Source organism: Etheostoma cragini, chromosome 23, assembly GCF_013103735.1.
Source record: "Etheostoma cragini isolate CJK2018 chromosome 23, CSU_Ecrag_1.0, whole genome shotgun sequence".
Taxonomy (NCBI): Eukaryota; Metazoa; Chordata; class Actinopteri; order Perciformes; family Percidae; genus Etheostoma; species Etheostoma cragini.
Genome location: NC_048429.1, coordinates 9,832,281 through 9,854,759, shown reverse-complemented (window position 1 = coordinate 9,854,759; position 22,479 = coordinate 9,832,281). Strand labels below are relative to the sequence as shown.

General features: G+C 40.3%; 1 protein-coding gene across 5 annotated transcripts in view; it reads left to right on the top strand.

Moving 5' to 3' along the window:
* grm8a (glutamate receptor, metabotropic 8a) overlaps positions 1 to 22,479 on the top strand; it is a 225,965-nt gene that overhangs the window by 185,681 nt on the left and 17,805 nt on the right. For 4 of the 5 annotated variants that reach the window (XM_034862922.1, XM_034862923.1, XM_034862921.1 and 1 more), the window contains 5 exons: positions 8,848 to 8,987; positions 11,545 to 11,691; positions 13,090 to 13,511; positions 15,149 to 15,515; positions 15,625 to 15,636. In XM_034862922.1, the coding sequence (XP_034718813.1) occupies positions 8,848 to 8,987; positions 11,545 to 11,691; positions 13,090 to 13,511; positions 15,149 to 15,515; positions 15,625 to 15,636 (1,088 nt within the window). The remainder of the gene's footprint in view (positions 1 to 8,847; positions 8,988 to 11,544; positions 11,692 to 13,089; positions 13,512 to 15,148; positions 15,516 to 15,624; positions 15,637 to 22,479) is intronic. The other variant, XM_034862924.1, reaches the window with a different exon arrangement.

Sequence of the window (22,479 nt, the reverse complement as noted above, 5' to 3'; positions counted from 1 at the left end):
TTGTCATGCAAGAAACCTCCTTGTGAACTTATCACTGCCAGGTTATATCTCCTGCCGGGAGACAAGATGGACATCGCCATGGGAACCAACGTGCACTAATTAGAGTGGCTTGACTTTGAGATGATGAACTCTATGCCTGCCTGTACAGAGAGAGAGAGAGGGAGAGGGAGAGGGAGAGGGAGAAGTAGGGGAGGATGAAGCTCACTGGCTTATAATGACCTCAGGGAGACAGCACTCAAGGAGTAACTTGCTTGAAGATGATGAACTTGACCAGTCATTAATGATGTAGTGGGAAGAGGGAGTGGAGAAAGCGTTGGTTATGGGAGTGGATATGACCTTGGAGAGAGATGGAGGGAAGAACATATTGAGAAGAGAGGAGGGCAAAGTGCAGGTGCAGGGGACATAAAGAAAAAAGATGAACAGCCGGCTAGGAAAATGCGAAAACTGATTGGCAAGAGAGTCAAAGCAAGTGCAAAAGACAATGAGAGAGGGTGTATTGGGGTGGAGAGATGAAAGCAAGATGAACTTTGCTTATAAAGCTTAGGATAGAAGGCAGCCGATGAGAAAAGTCATCTACAATGTCTCAATTTGTCATAGAAAGTGAACTGTCATAGTAGGAGAGTTAAACAGAGCCATGCAATGCTTGAGTACTAGCAAAGTAAAATGAAAAAGGAAGAGATGGAGAGAGAAAGACTGGATGTTCTGACTGGGATATATAAGACTTTACTAGGCCACCATGACCTTAAAAGTGGGGAAAAACAATGAGTTTTATTATGTATAGAGTAGAGCGGAAAGACAGACCAACTCTTAATAACTTTAAATTCACATTTACAGTACGTCTTGAGAGAAAGATAGCAGAGGAGACAGGCAAATAGAGAAATAAATGGTGAAATAGGCGTAGAAACTTAAAGATGCTAAACTTGCTGGGTTAGGGCAACCTTAAGAAGGAGAAGAGGAAAAGAGAAAGAATGTCTGAGTTTCATTCAATATAATATAAGAGGAGGGAGATGTCTGATGACTGATGTTGAATGTCCAAAATAATATAGTTACAAATGAATTGTTTTTTCTTTCTCATTTTTTTTGTGCAAATGTCAAGTGAAACATTGCACAATAATATCAAATATCTTTATTTTCTTACTTTGTGTTCAGTAAAGCCAATCACACAATACAGGTGTTGGGTGAACAGGTACAAGATCGCTATCAAGTGTCTCAATATATTGTTTCAAATATAATCGTTTATTTCTGTTAGCACGTAGCATTCACAGCCCTCAATTCAACCCGGCAATCGTTTTCTAGTGTTGGGCTGTTGTGTGACAGCAGACACCACAGAAACTACATTACAGAGACACCTATAGTGACAGCACCTGTTTTGTGTGATTGGCTCTATTGATACACAAGGTAAGTGATAATAGTCCTGGCTATAGAACCAGGCCTGTGTGAGTCACTCAGCCTGACAGAATGACCAACAGAGTATTATCTGAGGGCTACAGCTGCACACGGAAGCGCTCATGGAAATGTGTATCACTTAACTGTAGTGGGGTCCATACAAAACAGGAAAACACAAAATGAAAAGGATAGTTTGGCATTTCAGGAAGTAGGCTTTAGAGCTACAACAATAAGTTGATCAACAGAAACTCAATCTGCAACTATTGTAATAATTAATCATTTTAATTCTTCCGTTTTTGAAGCAGAAATGCTGGTTCTGGATTCTGAAATGTGTAACGGTATATCTTTGAGTCACCTAAATAATAAATTATACCTCTTCTAGCTCTGGAAAATTATAGTTGCCTTTTTTCTGATGTTTCATATGCAAACAATTCAACAATCAATTGAAAACTAACTAGCAGAATAATTGAAACTTAAAACAGTTAGTTGAAGCCCTTATGTGCTTTAAAAAAAAATTATAGATGAGAAAATTGTTAACACACGTCTGTTTTCTTGTATCTGTCCGTTCAAAGTGGAGGTAAAGGCGGGAGGCGATTAGCTTGGTGTAGCATACAGATTAGAAGTAATGGAAGGTAGTTAGACTGGCTTCTTTGAAAGTTAAAAAATCTGCATTTTAGTATGTCTAAAGGTCACTCATTAACACAGTACATCTATGTTTAATCAGTACACAAACAGCTGTGTATAGAAACAATTTGTAGTGTTAGAGATAGGCAATGTATGTATTTTCCGTAAAGAGTTATGGACACAGACAAGCAAAGCTATATTTTATACTTGACAGTGGTAGCGACCCTCTCATCGAGTTATCGGCAAGAAAAATATTTCCCCGAATGTCAAACTATTGAAAACAAAATTGCAAATAACAGATAATATTAACTCTAGTACATTACAATGTGGATACTTTATTACATCATATCATGCAGGTCTTTTGTGTGTTCACACCGGTCCCTTTGGCACACTTGCATGAAAATAACTCCTCAGACTCGTACACAATCTCCTACTTACTACCTGCTGCTGAATTACAAGCAGCAGGTAGTACAGTAAGTAGGAGATTATTGACATAATATCCAACCTTGTACAGGTGGTATTGCCTTGCATACCCTGGTAGCGCTTCCAAACCCCCCACAAGAAGCGATTCCCACCCACTGTAAGCTGAAGCTGTGTACTTTGTTGGCCTGTGATTGATTTCATTGTGGTGAGAGAGTGACAAACTGGAAGCCCAAACAGTTGCATTAGAATGCTATATATTATATTGAATGATATATAGATAATAATATAGATATTGCCTTAAAGATCAGCCACCCACTCAGATCAGCTGGTATTCTGTCTATAATGGAGTGGTATGGAAATTTGAAAGTGGCCCCAAATTTTTGAACGGTAGTATATATACAGTACTTCCTCCATATATTGTTTTCTATTACTCTTTTTATAATCTTCTTAGTGTTATGTATTACCTCTAGGCACTGCAATGGGCTAATTTTTGCAAGGGGTTATTTGCTGAATAGAAGGTTTGATACGAAAACTGAATGAGAATAGACAGATATAAAATCAATCAAACAGAAAGCCAAAATGAATACCGTAGACAGGCCGACATGGATCCACATAGACACAAAAACAACCTTCAATTGGAGCTGAATTGAGTTTGAGGAAATGAAAGGGAAATAATAATTTGTTATTGCATATCCTAAGACACCACTAAATATCAGATCTGTAAGAGCTTTTTTGACACCAAATATGTGTATTTACTCCACGTTTATATGTATTATTTTCTGTCATGAATGTGTTGTGAACGGAGATTAGATTTAACAGAATAAAAATGTGAGTCTGTCAGCAGTAGAGACAGGAAAATACAAGCATCCCCTCTAATCTTCTGACAGACAACACTGTGCAGGCAAACACTTTAACACCAACTTGTGCTATGGCATAGCATACATGGCGAACTGGACTTGTGGGAAGCATGGATGGAGGTAGGGATAAAGATAAGGCCAAAGAAGAACATATGGATATGGATATATTGACTTACTGTACATAGCTGTAGGTGTGTGTGTGCACGCATGCATGCATGTTTGTGCACTTTCTAAGGCTACCCAGACATGAGTTTAAAAAGCTGGAACGTTATTTCTATTTCTTTGATGCTTGCTTACAAATAAACAGACACACATTAAATAAATGCTATTACACTTATACATGTGATATAAGATATCTTTATATCTAATGGGTTAATATATAAGACTAGAAACTTGTGTAATTTCATCATTGGTACTAATCAGGCTCTCTCTTTCACTCCCGTCCCCCGCTTTTTTCCTCTGCCAAGTTTGGTAATGTAACTTCTTGTTTCTAGTTTTGTTTATTTCTCCTCTCCCTCACTTTCATTCCCTTTAAATTGTATTTTCATTCCCTGTTCAGGCTGTTGTGTCTCTTTTGATCAACTTAAATGTGGCACTCGCCCTCCGTTTTCACTCTTCTCTTTTCCCTTATTTTCTCTCTAATACTGCAATGAATGCAGATTATGACACAGATGGAGTGTCGACTTAAATTAGTTTTCTGTAATGACTGGTGATTGCCATACAAAGCTTTCTTGGGCGGCGCGTGCGTGTGCTTTTTGCATTCCCACATACATTGGTGTGTCTTTGTAAAACGTGCAGTGTCTCTTCAGAAAATATCCGACTTTTTTTTTTTTTACCCTTTCTCGACAATCTATCCTTTGTTCCGGCTCTCAGTCTTAATCTCACTTTCATTATTCATTTTTATTGACAGTGAGAGCTGGATCCTCTTTAAACATGTATTGTTTCTTTTGCCTGTTCCATTATCTGCTCTGTTGCTCTCTGAAAAAAAAAACTTTGTCATTGCCTGCCTTTTTTCTGCTCATACAAGGCTACAAGGCTTAGTGATAACAGAGAGGCTGAGAAAAGGGGGGTTTGATTTTGAGAGGGAGAGATGGATAGATGGGGGGAATAGAGTACTTTGGAAAATGCACATAGGAAAGGATGGGAGAAAATGGGTAGTTTTTTAGATGATGAGCGGTGTGATTGAACAAGGCGGGGAGGGGATGGAGAGGCATAAGATCCTTTGGACGGGAGAGAAGAGGAAGGAGCCAGCTGCTGTGTAAGGATGGAGGGTTGGCCATAAGGAGAGTCATACAGCAGGCTGTGAAAACTGGCTTGGAGGAAATTCAGAAACGAGTTCAGAAATAAGCAATGAGGTCCGGACTTAGCCAGCTGCTCAGTTTCAGTTAGCTCCTCCTCTGGAGACTACTTTGAAAATGACAAGTTTTTGTGTGATGAGTTCAGGCTTCTTTTCTTTATTTCTTATTCTCTTTTTGTGCTTATATTGTCTGTTTGTGTCCGTCATCTGTGACGCAGATGGGAGCCTTTTGGCAAAGACTCAGAACTCATACACGCACACGCACACACGCACACGCACACAACCAGACCAATGTTTTATTAATGAATGCTGCCTTGTCGTCTTCACAGCTCCCCGTCATGAACATTTAGCCTCTGATATGAAGATGCTTTATTCACCCATAGTGATTCTAAAGTCAACCAGGCAAGGCTGAAGGCTTTATAACAGCCTTGCTATTTCTTCTCCAACTCGTCTCTATCCATCCCTCTTTTCTCTCTTCTCTTGTCTCCCTCTCTCTCTATCTCCTGTAACAGAGAGGTTATTCCTACACTTTCTCTCTCCCTCTCTCTCTCTCTCCTTTGGCCCCTGACCTTCCACTTTTTGATCTCCTTCAGCGGAGACTTTTAGATCCTATGCTACTGGTTGTTATCACGCATTCTGTAGTTCTGTAGCTCTCCTTTTATTTCTTTTTTTCTGTCAAAATAAGAAAGTTTGGAGTCTTGCTACCTTGCTAGTGATGTTATATTCGCACAAATTCTCCCTTTTTCACCCTCATCTTCCCTCTCTTCCGTTGTTTTTAAGTCGATCCATTTCTGTCAGATAGACAGGCTTTGATGCTTTCCTGCAGACCTGTGTATTCTCTTTTTTTCCCCCATCTTCCTTTGTCACTCATTTTCCTCCATCACTTTTTTTTTTTTTCCACTCTTCTTTTGCCTCCCTGTAGCTGTTACACTGGAGTGTAAGAACTGAGGTGTTTCTGCTGTCCTGCTCACTTTTATCTTTATATGTCTCTCTCTCTCTTGGGTTTGCATGGTTTAGATGGGTGTGACTGACATTGAATACATCTGAACTTAGTGGCAAAGCAAATCAATTTTTCATCTACTTTCCTGTGGCAATATAACAGTCTGCCATTTATTTCACTCTAGGTTTGTCTCTGTCTGCCAGTCCATTTCAGATTTAAATTCACTCATTGCAGGAAATCTTTCAATCGGTAGATACGCTGTTACAATATTGAAGCTGAGGGTGAATTTCACTTTCAAATCTAGAGGAAAGTTATGGGTTTCTTGTAATAGTCAGTCGTTGATCCCCAAAGGGAAAGCCTCTGACTCAGCAGCGAAGCGACAGAGCTGTGCCTTTAGCCGGCAGGCACAAAGGATCTTGCTCGGGGACACTTAAGCAGAGCTAGTGGCTGTGTTGCCACTGTGCCTTCAACACCTGGGCATTGAACTAAGTCTAGGAAAACATATGCTCGCACTTCCAAATGCACACTTGCACACTACCCATCAACTAGAAGTATAAGTCATTCTCACCACACTCCAACGTAATCTGAGCCAAATAAGAAATCAAACCCAGAGATTTTAATGTTTTAATTTTCTAAATCAGAGGGAGTAAAACAATGCATTGGTCAACATGCATGAGCCCCCAGGGCTTTCCAGCACTTTCTGTGTAATTTAGGAGCTTGTCAGCTTGCTTTAGGTTATGCAAAATGACTGCAAACGAGGTGAAGAAGAAATTAGCATCAAAAGAATTTACAAGAATTTACTTCGTCCTCATAGAACAGAAGTTTAAAAGGTACAATGGTGACAAGATTATCAGCCGTCACAGAACAGATATGTGTTTTGAATGAAGGCTGTGAGGTATTAAAAAGGGACAGTAAATCTAAAAGTGTAATTATTAGTTTGGTTGGCTTTTGTAGTTAGTTGACAAATACATCCATGGAACACAGCAGTCAGGAGGAGTCAGCAGTGTTAAACATTGGACACAGAGGATCATTATTTATTTTATAACACCTGCCAAATGCACATTTAGTGTCATGTAAATAAAATCTAACAAAGTGACCATGGGGATACACTAAGTTCTATGTTAGACAATGTGTTATTGTAGTGTGGTTGTGTTTAGGGAGAAAGTTTCGGTTTATGGCAGAAGTATTTTTCTGCAGTGCGACATCTTGCTTTAAATGACTGAACATGATAGCTATCACTACAGGGTGAGGTGCAGGAGTGTTTCCAGGGTGACAGGTAAATCATTTATATTTCATGGTCATGGCAACTAAACATGTTATTATGTCACCAATGACACTAGTCCAGCCAGAGTATGTTAAACCATCCACAGATGTAATGATTGTGGGTTTTATTCTCCCTCATTTTTCTTGTCTTTTACTCGCCCAGTAGACTAACAATTTAGCTGTGATTACTTCACATCTTCATAAAGTAAAACATTAAAAGAGTGCATGATTATTTTGTGTTAGTTAATTTGAGATGCATTTTTAGAGACTCAGTCAAATTCCCCAGTGAAACCAAACCCAAATGGTAATTCATAGGCCAGTAAGTCTGTCCATGCATCTTCTAAACTAAAACGTTAATCAGAACTGATGAGGGGTTGTCAACTACCAGTTTACCCAACATATTGGCTAGATGCTGCCAGCTCCTGCCATGCCTATTGTATGTGTGTATGCAGTGATTACTGCTGCTTTTAAAAGTGTCCTGTCTTTATCCACCTTACTCGGAAATTGTGAACAAATGGTACACACCATGAGCTTGAATAGTCATTTTCTACTCAAGGTAACCACTGCTTTCAGACCAGTCTGCTTTTGTGTTGCATAATAAAGAGTACCTGCCAGCAAGTGTCTGCTCCGAAAACAGCGCTTGTAGTTGCTGCATCCCAAACTGACTTTAAAAAATACATGATTGGTGCAAAGGTAAATTAGAAGATAGTGATAACATCATCCTGTGTGCCTATGCACTGCAAACACACAGTTGTGTGTGATGCCAAGCAAGCACATTTAACCATGCACCAAACATATTTGCATTTAGCACTGTCTATGCTTTATTCATATCAATGCAATATGGATTATAAAAATCCATAAATTGAACCGCTCATACTATGGTGCACAACAATATGCCAAATACCTCCATTGTAGGGTGAGGGAAAAGACTTGATTGGACCGTATCCACGAGTTTTTTAAACACATACGTACCTTTGTCTCTCTCTATTGATTCAGTCTTCCTCCATTCACCTTTTTTATTCTCTTTCAATCAAACGTCATAGTCATTCTTGCTTCTTCTCTCTTTTACCCATTATCTTTCATCAATTACGACAATGAGAGAGCCATTACTTCTGTCTCAGTTTTTCTTTTTCTTTCCTCCTCTTGCTGTGATTAGTTTTCTTTCTGTCCTATCTTTTCTCTACCCATCCTACTCTTCCGCCCTATCCCTTCTGTCGCCCTTTCATTTCAGCTTTTTTTTTTCTTTAATCTTTTTCTTTCAATTTTTTTCTCAATGTTTTCTGTCCTTTCTCTTTTCCTCTGTCTGTCTGACATTCTACTTAGTCAGTCTCTGTTTTCATTCGCGTTGTAGATTTGCAATTTTTTCAATCTTTTTTTTTTCATGCGTTACTTCACAAAGGGAAGTGTATTTATATTTCCTCAGCATCATCCCGCCATATCAATGAATTATAGTACACAGGTGGAATTTCCTAATGCATTGCTTTTTCCGCATGCTCACTGTAATTGGATTTCTTTTATGCTATGCCAGATTCAGCAATCTGAATTGATTGTATTGCTACATAAAAGACAGAAGGTGAGTAAGACCGAGAGGGGAAAGAATAAAAGGTTTTGTTCAGCCTCATTGGTTGTGAGAAAACTAAACCTTACAGGACACATAAACCTATCCATACGTGGTAATAATTCAATCACACCATTCTACAACACCCAACCACAAACAAGCAGGTACAATACAACACATTCTAGAAAAAAGACTAAAGGTGAAAGTTCTTTTAAAAATCAAAAACTGAACGCTCTCCATGTGCAAAAATTGAAGTGGTCTGAATACTGACTGAAATCACTGTATGTTTTCCTCATGTTTGTAATTTGTGAAAGGCCTTTCTGCAAAGACATAGTGTTATTTCATAATTATATATATATATGACAATGAACAATGCATTTTTGTCAAACATCCTCAGAGGTTTTTGGTCTTTGTTTCTTCCACTTGCACATCAAATGTAACTAGATCACATTAAACAACTAAGTTGACCCCTGTCCAACATTTACTGTCTTTGTTCCAGGAAGTGCCGGTACACCAGTGGTTTTCAATGAGAATGGAGACGCTCCGGGAAGATACGATATCTTCCAGTACCAGAGAACCAACAGGTCCACTGCAGAGTACAAAGTCATTGGCTCCTGGACCAATAAACTACACCTCAAAGTGAGATTTTACACGCACACATGCCCACACGCACTCACACAAACACTACTGCTCACACGTTTGTAACTCGCTGCATTTTGACAATAATGAGTTATTGCTTTTGTTCAGACGCAAAAGTTTGTTGGAATACAACATAAGCATAAGTGTGGATCATTCTTTCTTTTCAGAATGCTGTGTGTCGTGAAGGGACATACTCACACTGACACACACACCCACACAGAAATAGATCAAATTCATGGATGCTGGCACATAAATTAGAGCATACACCTGAGCATCTTATACACCTACACAAAAACACATGAATCAACTCATGCATGCACGCATGCACATTAACATCTTGAGCACTTCCGTGTGTTAAGTGTGATAAATCCACCGAGAACTTGATTAGAAAGCTCAGAAGACTGACATATGAGAAGACTAATAGACACAAAGTGCTTTCTGCCTGATGGACGGCCTGGCTGACTGAGAGAGAGAGAGTCGGCAGCAACACAGAAGACAACACATAGTTAGGACACACATGATTGGGCACTTTGACACTTGACAAATCAACAGATGTATTTGATTTGTTTAGAAATCCAGTTTGGTTTGAAGGCACAGTGGCAGATGTTAATTTGGCAGCAGGTAACAGTTTTTATGATAAACTAACAGTGTGAATGCTTTTTAGCACAAAGAGGGGACAGCTCTGTGCAACAGACTAGGTACAAATCAAGACAAAGAGTTGGACCAAGATAAGTTGGTGTTTATACACGCACGCACGCACGCCCGCACACACACAGACACACACAGACAAACACAGAGTATTCTTTTTCTATCATTAGAGTATATCTTCCAAAAGCCATATTTGCAGCACTAAGTTATAACCAACCAGTGACCCAGTACTGGTGTTTAAATGCTGCATATGTGTGTGTGTTTCTTCATGTGTGCCAATAATCAAATCCAGTCCATTCCCTCAAGTCCATGATGACTTTTTCTCTTAACTACTTTTTGTTGATCTGGTACATTGTGTGCCAGTTTAAAGCAGTAATGCTACATTTTACTAAGGACCCTCTGCAACAAAAGAACCTCAGGGACTGGTATAATGACAAACATTTGCAGACATAACAAAAACTTAAAACGCACACATGCCAGATATAGGGAAAGCTTAAGGGATTCACTATAACGCCAGCATGACACAAGCACAAACAAACAAAATGAACACATGGAAGAATGTGCACACACGCACACATAGCAACAAATTAAAACACGCACAAACACTTAAGGAAATACAGATGGCCTATTTGTGCCGGATCTGATTATGGTCTGATTGCTGGTTTCCATACTAGCTGGTGTTAGTTTTGTGCCCGGCAGCGCTCAGGAAAACGATCAGAGGATCTGCTTGTGCTAATTGCTCTACAAGTTGCCCTTAAGACACACTTTCTGCAGGTACAAAGAACACAGAGTGTTAAAGGCTTTTTAACACAAAGTAATGTCAGCTTCAGCAGATGGCTGCCAATCTTTAAGTCACATAATGTCTCACAAGAAGATGGGAAGTTTTGTTTTGCAACATGACCCAAATAATTTCATGAAAACAATTAAATCTACACTTGCCATATGGAACAGACCTCATATCTTTGTTTAACTCTCCTTTCAGTAAAAAAAAAGAAAGAAGAGACTGTTAACATTTTATTGAACTTTTTATCTGTGTCTGCAAAGTTAGCCATCTGGCTAACACGCATGAACCAGGCTCATGGTGCTAGTGCCTATTACCGGATAATGGACAATTTGCTGGACTTCAGTCATTTGTGGACTATTGGGGGGTTCTTCTGCTCTTTAGGGGAGGATGGAGAGTTGGTAGTTCAGTTGTGATTAAGAAATTACAGTTTTGTTGTTTTCAAAGGTTTTCAGAATCTGCTTTATTTTCCACATATGAGGACACATATGAGAAATTTTGTTTTTGGAACATCGATGCTTACAATGCGCTTACATACAAACATACAAAACAACCTTACAATATATACACACTAATATATACATACTCTAAATAGAAACAATATAGAGACAATGGTGCAATGAGTGAAATGAAAAGTGCAAAGAATGCAGGAGTGAATTGTGATAGTTGTTATTTTAAATGTGGAGCATAGTGCAAAAGATGCTGGAATGAATAGTATTATGTTATTATATTACAATATGAACAGTATGAACAGCTCAGGAATAGGGAATGAGAATGATGAATACATAATAATAAGTGAGATATTAGAAGGATGAGTGAATAGTAAATAATAAATAATAAGTGAGATATGAAAATGATGAATAAATACTAAATAAGTGGAATATAAAGTGCAACCAGTAAACAGGTGCGCTTTAGAGAAAGTGTTACTGTGTTATTGCACAGAATTGAACCTGGCGCTGTGGGTAAGAAGTCAGCTGTTCATCAGCTGTGTTTCTTCCTTTTTTTTTTCTTTTTTTTTCTTGAATTGTTATAGATTTTGTGATTGTGTTTCTTCTTTGAAAGGGTCCAATAAAGAGACTTTGAAAACCTAAATCCTCTCCTCTCCTCTCCTCTCCTCTCGTCTCCTAGGTTGAGGCCATGCGTTGGAAGACAGCTGACCCATCTCTACCACCCTCTGTATGCAGCATCCCATGCCGTACGGGCGAAAGGAAGAAAGTGGTCAAAGGTGTGCCGTGTTGCTGGCACTGTGAGCGCTGTGAGGGATACCACTATCAGGTAGGTCTCTGGTGTAGTACAGGCCATCAGTACTTAGTTGGCAGCACACCATTTACCATTGTTCAACATCTGTCTGTTGATGTTGTTTCTGACTGTATTTATTGTAAAGCTTTGCAGAAACTACACAATTAAAAAAGGCTTCCCTTAAAAACAAGATGTACCACTGAACTTTTATTCAAGTTAAAAGTAAAATCCGCCTAAAATATAATTCACTTTTGTCACTCGATGGAGAATTTAGTGAATATTTACAAAACATGTACTGTGATACTGTACTTTCCCGTGATGCATTTTGGCAGTCGATCACAAAGTGTTTTTTGCATCAAAACGCTCCACTTTCTGTCCATCTTGTTTATGTAAGGTCTGAGATTTCCCTGATTGGTTAATTACCTTAATTGTTGTGATTTATAATCTGGGAAATCCTCCAGCTCTTAGCCTAACCAGATAACTTGGGTAAACTTGATATTTCATAAAATATAGATTTTGACCAGATGTTTAACCTTACATGAGCCTTCTACACCTGCTTAACAATTAAATCTATAATCACTCCCATTTGGTGGAAGGCTTTAAAAATTGAATTTACTACTAGATTTGTCTGCAATAACGGCACGTTGACACAATAAACACATTAGTCTTGCATGCATCTACTCTTTTTAGTTTGAACTCATTTCGGGCAATCAAAAAAAGCCACTTAGATGGCCCATTTGGATTTATATATGCAGAAGAACCCCACAGATGCTATTATAGCAAATGGAAGTGGATAATATGAGGTGAGTTAAAAGGGTCTGATCACACATTTTAAAGATACCCCCCCCCATGTTAATTATATCACAGTTGGGGGCAATTTGGCAACCCATAATCCTTCATATTAAATTAGAAAAAGCCATGAGCGAGAAACAATATGTTCAAATAATTCCCTTGTTTAGGAAGCAATAAAGGAAAAAGAAAACATCAGCCACAAGAGGAACGCTTGTACGAGCAAGCGATCAATACGAATTTTGCAGATTCATGCACTTGCTGTAAAATCAATAATCTGTTGACACCTTTAGGGTAGATTTGGGATTTTAGTAGAATGGGGGAAAATCATAGCAGCATGACAAAAAACAAGGAAGTGCACTGTAGAGCAAGTGTACAAAAAGGTGTGCCTTTCCCCCTCATTAACGAGTCCGTTTAGAGAGGAAGATGATACACAATAGCTCAGCCCCAACTTGGTAAACTAATCAGCTGTTGAGATGTTTTTGCATTAAAGCCTTGGGGATTTACAGTGTATTGCCATATTTATGTGAAGAGTTTGGGAAGCAACAGGGATTTGCGTTTTTTATACATAGGTGTGGAAGCTGTGTACAGATTTACGACATACACAAATATTTGATATACAATTTCAAAACTTTCTCTCCCCAGGCATCAGAGTTCACTTGTGAGCTCTGTCCTTATGAGATGCGACCGGATGTCAACCGCACTGGCTGTGTTCCCATCCCGATCATCAAGCTGGAATGGCACTCCCCCTGGGCCGTCGTCCCTGTCTTCATCTCCATGCTGGGCATCATTGCCACCTCTTTCGTCATCGTCACTTTTGTCCGGCACAATGACACGCCCATCGTGCGAGCGTCGGGACGGGAGATGAGCTACGTGCTGCTAACGGGGATCTTCCTCTGCTACGCCATAACATTCCTGATGATCGCAACGCCCGATGTGGGAGTGTGTTCATTCAGGAGGATTTTCTTGGGCTTGGGGATGTGTTTTAGCTATGCCGCACTGCTCACCAAGACCAACCGGATACACCGCATCTTTGAACAAGGGAAGAAATCTGTGACAGCACCCAGGTGAACACTACACACTCCCTGTTTGCCCCTTGGGTGTTCAGTACATGCATATTTGGACGGGTGTAGTAGCACTGAAGGGCGCCGTAAGTGTGTTTTTCTGTGCACTCGGGTGTACCTATTCACATGAAGACCTAACCTCCACTTCTTCCTTACTAAGCTGCTTGCAGTCATTATTCATCATTTATTTCTCATCCATTATTTATGAGAGTCATGAACTCACACTCACCTACCTATTGTACTGTTTGCACTCGGTATGAGAGACTCTGGGAGAGAGCATCAACTAAGTGGCTAAATGTTAAAGCAATATTTAATAGCGCTCAGGTTCATGTCTCTAATACGCTGTCTTTCCTTCGGCACCATCCATCACCCCGAGTCAGTGGTATTGTACTGCTATTACTTATTAATTATGATAATTAGGGTTTTCCTATTTTCATGAAAGACTAAACTAACTATTCAGTTGTATTTTCGACGTGTGAGTTCCTGTTATGCGTAAAGAAGAAAACAATCATTTAATGGTAAATTAATTGAAACACAACAACAAGAAAGGGCACCATGAGGCAGGATTTTGAGTTTTTTTGACGTTCCAGTATGTGTTGTGCCTCTAGGTAGACAGGCACTAAGCATCCGTTGAGCCCGGAAGCTTGAAGAAGCAGGTTGTTAACTACACTTCACGTCAGGTGTGAGTGAAAATATAGCTTTTGTTTTGGAGTATTATTTGCCCCCTTTTTCTCTCTGGAATCCTAGATGATCATCGCATTTTCCCTATCTCTCCTCACTGCCAATGTTTTTCCATTATTTTCAAAAATTTCAACATTACTTTTTCCCTGATCTCCCTTTGAATCTTAGTGTGAGTTTTGGGGACGTGTGTATGGGTGCATGTGTAGGAATATTATATATTGCTGCTGTTGTGTAGAAAACTTGGTAAGTTGGCCGTGCCCGAGACAATCGCATAAATGCTGACGATTGGCTGAGGCTGAGTCAAATTTAAGGGTAAGTCAATCCGAGGTAGAGTTGGGTGGGTGTTGGAAGTCGTGCGTAGTCAAAGTCACAGCCCAACAAACAACACAAGCGAGTCAGTCAACGAGAGACAGGTACGGCGTTATGGAATCAGTTGTGGCCTGTTGAGGGGCAATAAATATCAAAAGTTCCAAAACCTCTATGTTGTTATTTATATCAATCTACCAGACATAATATCTACGTACATTTCATTTGATTGGAGGCTAGTCTCACTTTGTCCCACAGCAACAATGAAATATTTTAAATGTGTGTACATTGTTTCTGATAATCATGTATTGGATTAAGTGTCCATTTCATTGTAATAATCAGATTTATCATAAATAATTGAACATGCACATGTATTTTAAGTTCCATTGAAGTAAAGAGGGGTGGAGGTGGGGTCACATTTGAGCATTTAAAAATTTCCTTGAAAGTAACTCATTAGTTACTTTCTGAAGTAAATAGTTACTTTTATAATTTGTAACTGAGTAACTTATTTAGTTACTTTGTGGAAGAAGTAACTAGTAACTGTAACTAATTCCTTTTTAAAAGTAACTAGTCCAACACGGCTCGTATTAAACTCTACACCATTGTTACCGTGCAGCACTGCCTCCTCATATCAGTGATCCTCTCCTTTCCAGGTTCATCTCTCCCGCCTCACAGCTCGTCATCACCTTCTCACTCATCTCTGTTCAGCTGCTGGGCGTCTTTGTCTGGTTTGCAGTGGACCCGCCACACACGGTTGTGGACTACGGCGAGCAGCGGACTCAGGATCCCATGTTGGCGCGCGGCGTCCTCAAGTGTGACATTTCGGACCTGTCCCTCATCTGCTCCCTGGGTTACTCCATCCTGCTGATGGTGACGTGCACAGTTTACGCCATCAAGACGCGAGGCGTGCCCGAAACCTTCAACGAGGCCAAGCCCATCGGATTTACCATGTACACCACCTGCATCATCTGGCTGGCGTTCATACCCATCTTCTTTGGAACGTCACAGTCCGCAGAGAGGGTAAGTGTGTATGTTTTATTGTTTTTTTTTAATCAGTCCTACTAAATGCCTACAATCCTACTGTTTGCATACGTTAACTGTTTTTTTATATTTTCTTTTTGAACTACAGTCTACAGAGAGTGTGAGTATATTGCAGATGATTGTACTTCATTCCCATCATTTTTAGTCTGCAAAGAGGATGAAACCATGGTGTGTGTGTGTGTGTGTGTGTGTCTGCAAGTCAGTGCGTTTATCTGTTGGATTACCCTGTATATGACCTGTTTGGGATTTAAAGCAATTTTCTTTGAGACACCACAGTCTACAGGAAAGATGACGACAGGGTGAATTTGTGCATGGGTTGACTTCATAGAAAAGGTTGTGATGGATTAAGATGATTTTTGTGTGATTCTGATGCATATTTGTGAGAATTTCTTTTTTTGTTGTTGAGAAAAGTCAATGACAGGTGGGTTATGATAGTGGGGTTTATGGGCTTTCTGTGAGCATGACGGAGCTCTCCTGAGCCCATTTTGCAGTATTTAGATTTTTTTTTTTGTCATAAATTTGCATGCGTTGCCCATAGCAAAACATTTGCCTTCTCTCTTCCCCAGACAGACCTTTTGGACTGCATCTCTTGTCATTGAGAGATGTTTTTCAATTGTAGCTATACTAATGGCTTAGAGTCCAAAATCTCCTGACAATCCCTCATGAGTACAAGAGGATTTTCTGCCAGGCTGATTGACTGGATCTATGTCATGGTCCAGACTGTTAGAGAATTGTACTGTCAAGCGTATTCCTCCTACCTTTAGTCAATTATTGATGGCGAGTGAGATGTAACTATCACACAGTGAAGGTTGTGTGTGTGTGTGGGCAGCCTTTACAGAATTCAGGCTTCATGTAATGGATGATGGTTTCATTATGGATACACAGTACATTATCTGCATGCGTATTGTGTTTTTTGGGATATTTGAAGTATTTATATGCACACATACACAGAAGACAAATAGAGCGACAAACATGCTTGCATTCCTTGGGGCAGTGGTTAATAAATGATAAATCTTTGCGACCCATCCATTCATCCATCTTCGTCCGCTTATCCGGTGTCGGGTTGTGGGGTCAGCAGCTCCAGCAAGGGAGCCCAAACTTCCCATTCCTAAACTACATTAACCAACTCCGCCTGGGGGTTCTCGAGGCATTCCCAGACCAGGTAGGAGATATAATCTCTCCACCTAGTTCTGGGGCTTCCCCAAGGTGTCCCCCAGCTGGACGTGCCTGGAACACCTTCCTAGGGAGGCGCGCAGGAGGCATCCTTACCAGATGCCCAAACCACCTCAACTGGCTCCTTTCGACGCTCCCCGACAAAATGTCCGTAGCCACTGGCTTAGGGAAACTATCAGATATGTTAGTGATTGGTTGTGTGAAAGCCCATAACCATACATACACTCAAACAGCTTATCTGAATCATAACATTACAGTACACACACAGTAAACCATTGTGTGTACTTCCATGCAGTTTATTGATTCCATTTTTTGATAGTGGGACTATTGTAGATTTAACAATAAAACCCTTCAGACACTCATTGATTGCAGATGCCACAGGGAATACATCACAATGAACACATTAAATGCACAAATATACTAGGTTTCAACTGCAACATTATGTGCACACAAACACACACATACCCTGTAGAGATACAAATGTCACCACAAACCTTAAGCTTTTTAGGAAGGAATTCAATCCGCTTTGTTCAATTCTAAAGCAAAACGTGTCCTTGAAAGAGTCCATCTACACACTCTCAAATGTCAGTCCAATTGTATCATCCTACATAAATGCTGACTACCTTTATGTCCGCTGAAGGTTCAAGGCTTTCCCCAATAAAGAGAAGACTCTTATAGTATCTCCCTATTTTGTTGTGTCAGTCAGGCAATTTTCATTTCTCCATTTTCTTGCGTCTCAGCCCATTTTCCTTTCAAGGCGAGTGCCTGCCTCTGTCGCATGGCAAAAAGCTGACATCAAAGCCATCCAGTTTAATCACACATCAGGGAAATCATACTCTTGCTGGTTGTTTCATACTGCCTTTTCTTTGCTCACTCTCATTTATTTCCCCAAAAGATGCCAGGGAGTTTTGGAGTAATTGATGCACAAAGTTTTAGGTGACTCAGTAAAGTTTTTTTTGTTTTTTTTGTACTCACGTTTACGCAAATATGATCCAGTGGGTTTAATTACAATTATAGACCAATAAAGACATCATTACTGATTCACTTTCCACAGACAGGTCGTGTGAGTTGATGTAGGTTTGTTTGGGGCTAACTGTAGGTGCTGATGTGTCATGGTACCTTTAGAGTGTTTTCATGTCCATGTAAACAAAATGCATACTTGCATATAGTTTGAAGAGAAGAATGAGAATAAGTAAGTAACATAATAGTTTGTTGATAGTCTTTCTGGCTTAATTCAGCTAAGCTTCATATCTGTGTGTGCATGTACGCATGCATGCGTAGGTGAATGTTATCGGATGTGTTGAAGCCGGCGTTTGTGCCATGTTTATTTGGCTAATTAGAATGTCCACCAGCGACTTCTCGTGCATTGACACTGGTGTGTTGTATTTAATTGGAATATCCACCAGTGCACATTTGTGCATCTGTGTATGTTGTTTCTAATTGGAATATCCTCTGGAGTGTTTGGCAGCTGGCTGGCTAACAGAGAGAGCAAAAGAGAGGGAGGAGAGAGAAGATTTGAAGGAATAAACAGGTGATGATGGGACTCGCTGATGGGGCTTTAATGAGCAAAACTCTACCAAGGGCATAGGTTTGGTTTTTGAATGGGCATAGGGCAGGGATGTCAAACGTACGGCCCGCGTGCCTGAACCGTCCCGCCAAGGGGTTTAATCTGGCCCGCAGAATAAATCTGAAAGTGAAAAATTGCAATGAGACATGAGCTAGTATAGTTTTTTAATAAACTGCTATTTCTACATTGTCCGCTAGGGGCGCACTGTTTTAGACCTGGAGCAGAAGAAGAAGAAGAAGAAAAAGAAAAAACAATGCTGAGATATACACAGCTAATGTTCAGTGATTACTGCGACACATCTACTTACTTTTGTAGTCGCCCTTACACCCTCATTAGCCAAAATGTCTTTGTCAAAAAGGAGAAAAATGGACCTCTTCCTATTTATTCACAGAGGTGAATGGGAAACCTGTGTGCTTGGTGTGCATGCAACACCTGTCGGTGTTTAAGGAATATATTATTTGGCGCCACTATGAGACTCAACATGGTAAAAAATACGATAGACTGCAAGGACAACTGAGACGAGAGAAAATGAATAAGTTGCTGGTGGGGCTAAAGAAACAGCAGTCCATTTTCACTCGGAGCCGAGAGGTCAGTGAAGCAACGGTAAAGGCCAGCTACATAATTGCTAACGAAATAGCATTAGCATTTACTTCTTTCCATGAAAACAAAGGGAAACACATGAATTTATTGGTTTTTATAGCTATGATGAGCTGTGATTTTAATGCTCCGGCCCACCCTGGCATCAAATTAGGCTGTATTCGGCCCCTGAACTAAAATGAGTTTGACAGCCCTGGCATAGAGGGATTGAGGTTGGATGTTAGACTTATGGTTAACTTTGTCATCAGAAGACGATCATGCTCTGCCTTATCATTCTTCAATATTATCAGTCTTTGTCTACAATCAATACTCAACTAAACTGCGACCCACCTACTGATGATCACTCTGAGATACTTTGCACGATAAATGTACATCTACTTAAGATGCTCATGCTAGCTGTTAATTTGTTATTGGCATTGGGGCTCGTGAGAAGGCGCCTGTTGAAACAGTGGCCCGCATAGTTGCTATGTGACAGACAACATTTTAAATGCCAATTGTTTGAGGGCTTGGATCCTCAACGTGCCATTCAATCCACCAGGTGTGCTTCGGCACTTCTTGATAGGGTGACTTTGGTTGTTCATAATGTTGAGAACAGTCTGCCCTCAATCAGTATCTACACAAGATGTGTTCAGGCACAGTGTTATTTAGGTAAGCAGCATTTGGCAATGCTCAGAGCCTTACACACAATATCTGTAGTTATGTGTGTAAAAGAAGAAAATAGACTTCAAGTATAAAAATAAACTTTGGGTTGTAGACAAAGCGTCACGCTGCCTGTGTAGGCAGCTGGATCGATTAAAACAGAATCATATCTGTTCCCTCAACTCCTCGTAAATTAAATGTCGAATTTCTTAGATTTGTGGCATGTGATGTCAGCCCCAACTCCAGTTTTCCTCTCAGCAGAGATCTGATCCCCCTTGTTCTTTTGTGAAAATCTGCATTGACTGGAATAGGGCTGGATCTTTCTGTGTGGTTACAGTGAGATTAGCACAGTAGTCAGGAAGACTTTAGAGCCTGTTAGAAGGTACATTCTGTGCTCATATAATAAGGAATGTAATGCATAACCTTCCACCTAAAGAAATTCCACATTCCTTCCTAGCTTTTGGGTTGGGTTGGGTTGAATAAAAACCATGGAGAGCTAGCCATCTTATACTCTCTTGGTATGTGTATTTTAAGAATTACTTTATTTTGTTCATCAATTGCTGACAAATGCAGAATAAAATTCTGGCACATCTTTTTATGTCCTCACCACTCACTGCCACTTGATTCTCTTTCCCTCTCATGTACTTCTGTACAGGTATTCAGTCCCTACCACAACCTCTTCTTATATGCTCCTTGTGTTTCTGCTTTCTCCCTGTCTTAACACCCTTCCTCTCATTCCTCCCCTCACGTCCTGTCCCTCACACTCTTCTGCATACGCAACACGGCTCTGAATCACAGCGGGTGGAGGAAGAGGGGAGGAGAAACACAAAGAGAGGGTGAGATGAGAATTGAAAAGGAAAGTGTCAGCAAGAGATGGGGAGATGCAGGGAGACAGTGGGACATGGAATAAAAATATGAGAGATAAAACCAGAAAGAGGGAGACCGGGAATCTTAACCATCACCAACAGGGGAAGTATTGTTTTGAAATAGGTCATGCTTCCATGAAGAGGCTGCTGGCTCCAAACAGCTTCTGCTGCACCCTGCAGACATGGGAAAGGGTGTGTGTGTCTGTAAGTGTGTGTTCGCGTGTGTGTGCGAGCGCACGTGAGTGCTTCCCTATGCCTCTCTTTGCTTGTTGTAAAGCCCTAACCACAGGGTACATCCTCTTTCCAGTGATCTCTCTCTGTGTAGTCATCATCATTCCTTTGTCTGACACCATGAACAGCAGACCATCTTTTTTGTATCTTCTTTCTTGTCTTTCTTTCTTCCTGTGAGCCACCTCTCCTGTTCTCCAGATGTCTTAAATTTGGTTTGCTCGTTATCTGGTGCTTCAAACAGAGGGCAAGAATCAACCACACTGCTGCCACAATGTGTTTAATGCATGTGTACAAGGGTGTGTACGCATCTTTTTTCCACAGCATGTGTGTTAATGGTATTATGTCATTATGTGTGCACCAGTTGCTTGCACAGATATATATTTTTTGTTTGGTAATTATTTTTTATACCCATGAAGGCGCTGCTGAGAGATGATAGATCATGCACCTTTAAGGTCTTGATGTGCAAATACAAGACTAGTTGTTCTTGTCCATCCAAAAGAAATGGCCATGACATTTTTATGTAAATCTATTTTTCTAGAGATCACCATGATCACCTTGGTCTACATTAGTAGGTAATACAAAGACTGAAACAAAGAGCTATGCAATACAGCCTAAACCCAGCTTGGGATGAGACGGAATTCTGCAGTATTTGAAAAGAATGAATCTGCCGGTTCAGGTTTGCCATCTCTCTCTCTCTCTCTCTCTCTCTCTCTCTCTCTCTCTCTCTCTCGCACACACACGCATGCACGCACACACTGCTGTCTAACCTTAGATAAAAGCAAGACCCAAGTGTCCTAACCTCAGTAGCCCCTTTAAGAAGTGAAAAATGGCAAATAGCCTCACTTTGAGTAACGTTTCTCATTTTTTTTTCTCCCGGTGATTGCGTTTGGTCCTCAGGTGTATATAAAGAACACAGACAATCTGCGGCATCTGCCACACACGTCCATTGCTGCCCCTCACAGCACACACATATACACATAGTGTCGCTGCTCACTGTCCTCAGTGAGATTTATGACCACGTCTGTGGTGTCGGTGGAGAAACAAGTGACCGCCCAGATCCTCATCGAGAGAAACCGTCGGCAATTAATCTACAGCAGCAATCTGAGGTGCTTGAAAGAGAAAGAGGATGAGAGAGACAAGGAGGCCATATAAAAGCGGGACGATGAGAGAGGCGGATGAAAGGATGGCAACAAAAATAAATATAGGGATGGAGAATGAATATAGGAAGAGGGAGTTATATGAAAAGAAAAGGAGTCCGCAAGAGTCAACATTCAAGGCAAAACGGCAGCCATGGAGGAATAAATCAGAGTGTGGGAGGGCAAAGTTAGCAGACAGGGAGAGTCAAGTGAGGTTGGGATTTACACAACCATCCAATGCTAATACAGAGGAAGAGAGACATGCTAATATTAGAGAGAGAGATAAATGTAGATCAAAGATGAAGAGTAAAATTGACGAGGAAGAAAGCGATATGAAGATGAATAAAGGGAATCGGAGAAATGTATAAATTGTTTAAGTATCTGACAGATGGCCAAAACTCAGGTCATAAAAATCATAACCGACTGTCACACACACATACAGCACACACACAGCTTCCCCAAACATGATGCTTCAGGGGCCTTGGAAAGAGCTCATTGCAGGGTTTATTGCAAGACTCAGTTTTTTTTCCATGTGTACTTTGACTGGCCAATGGATTATTCAGCTGCAGATTGTATGAGTGTCTAGAACATACAGTATATAAACCTAGATAGTTAAACACAGCATTCACCTAAACATTGTTATTAAAGCTATATATATTTAATAATACGCAAAATAGACACAAAAAAAAGATAATAGGTTAAATAGCTATAAACGTTGCCAGCTAATTGAATAA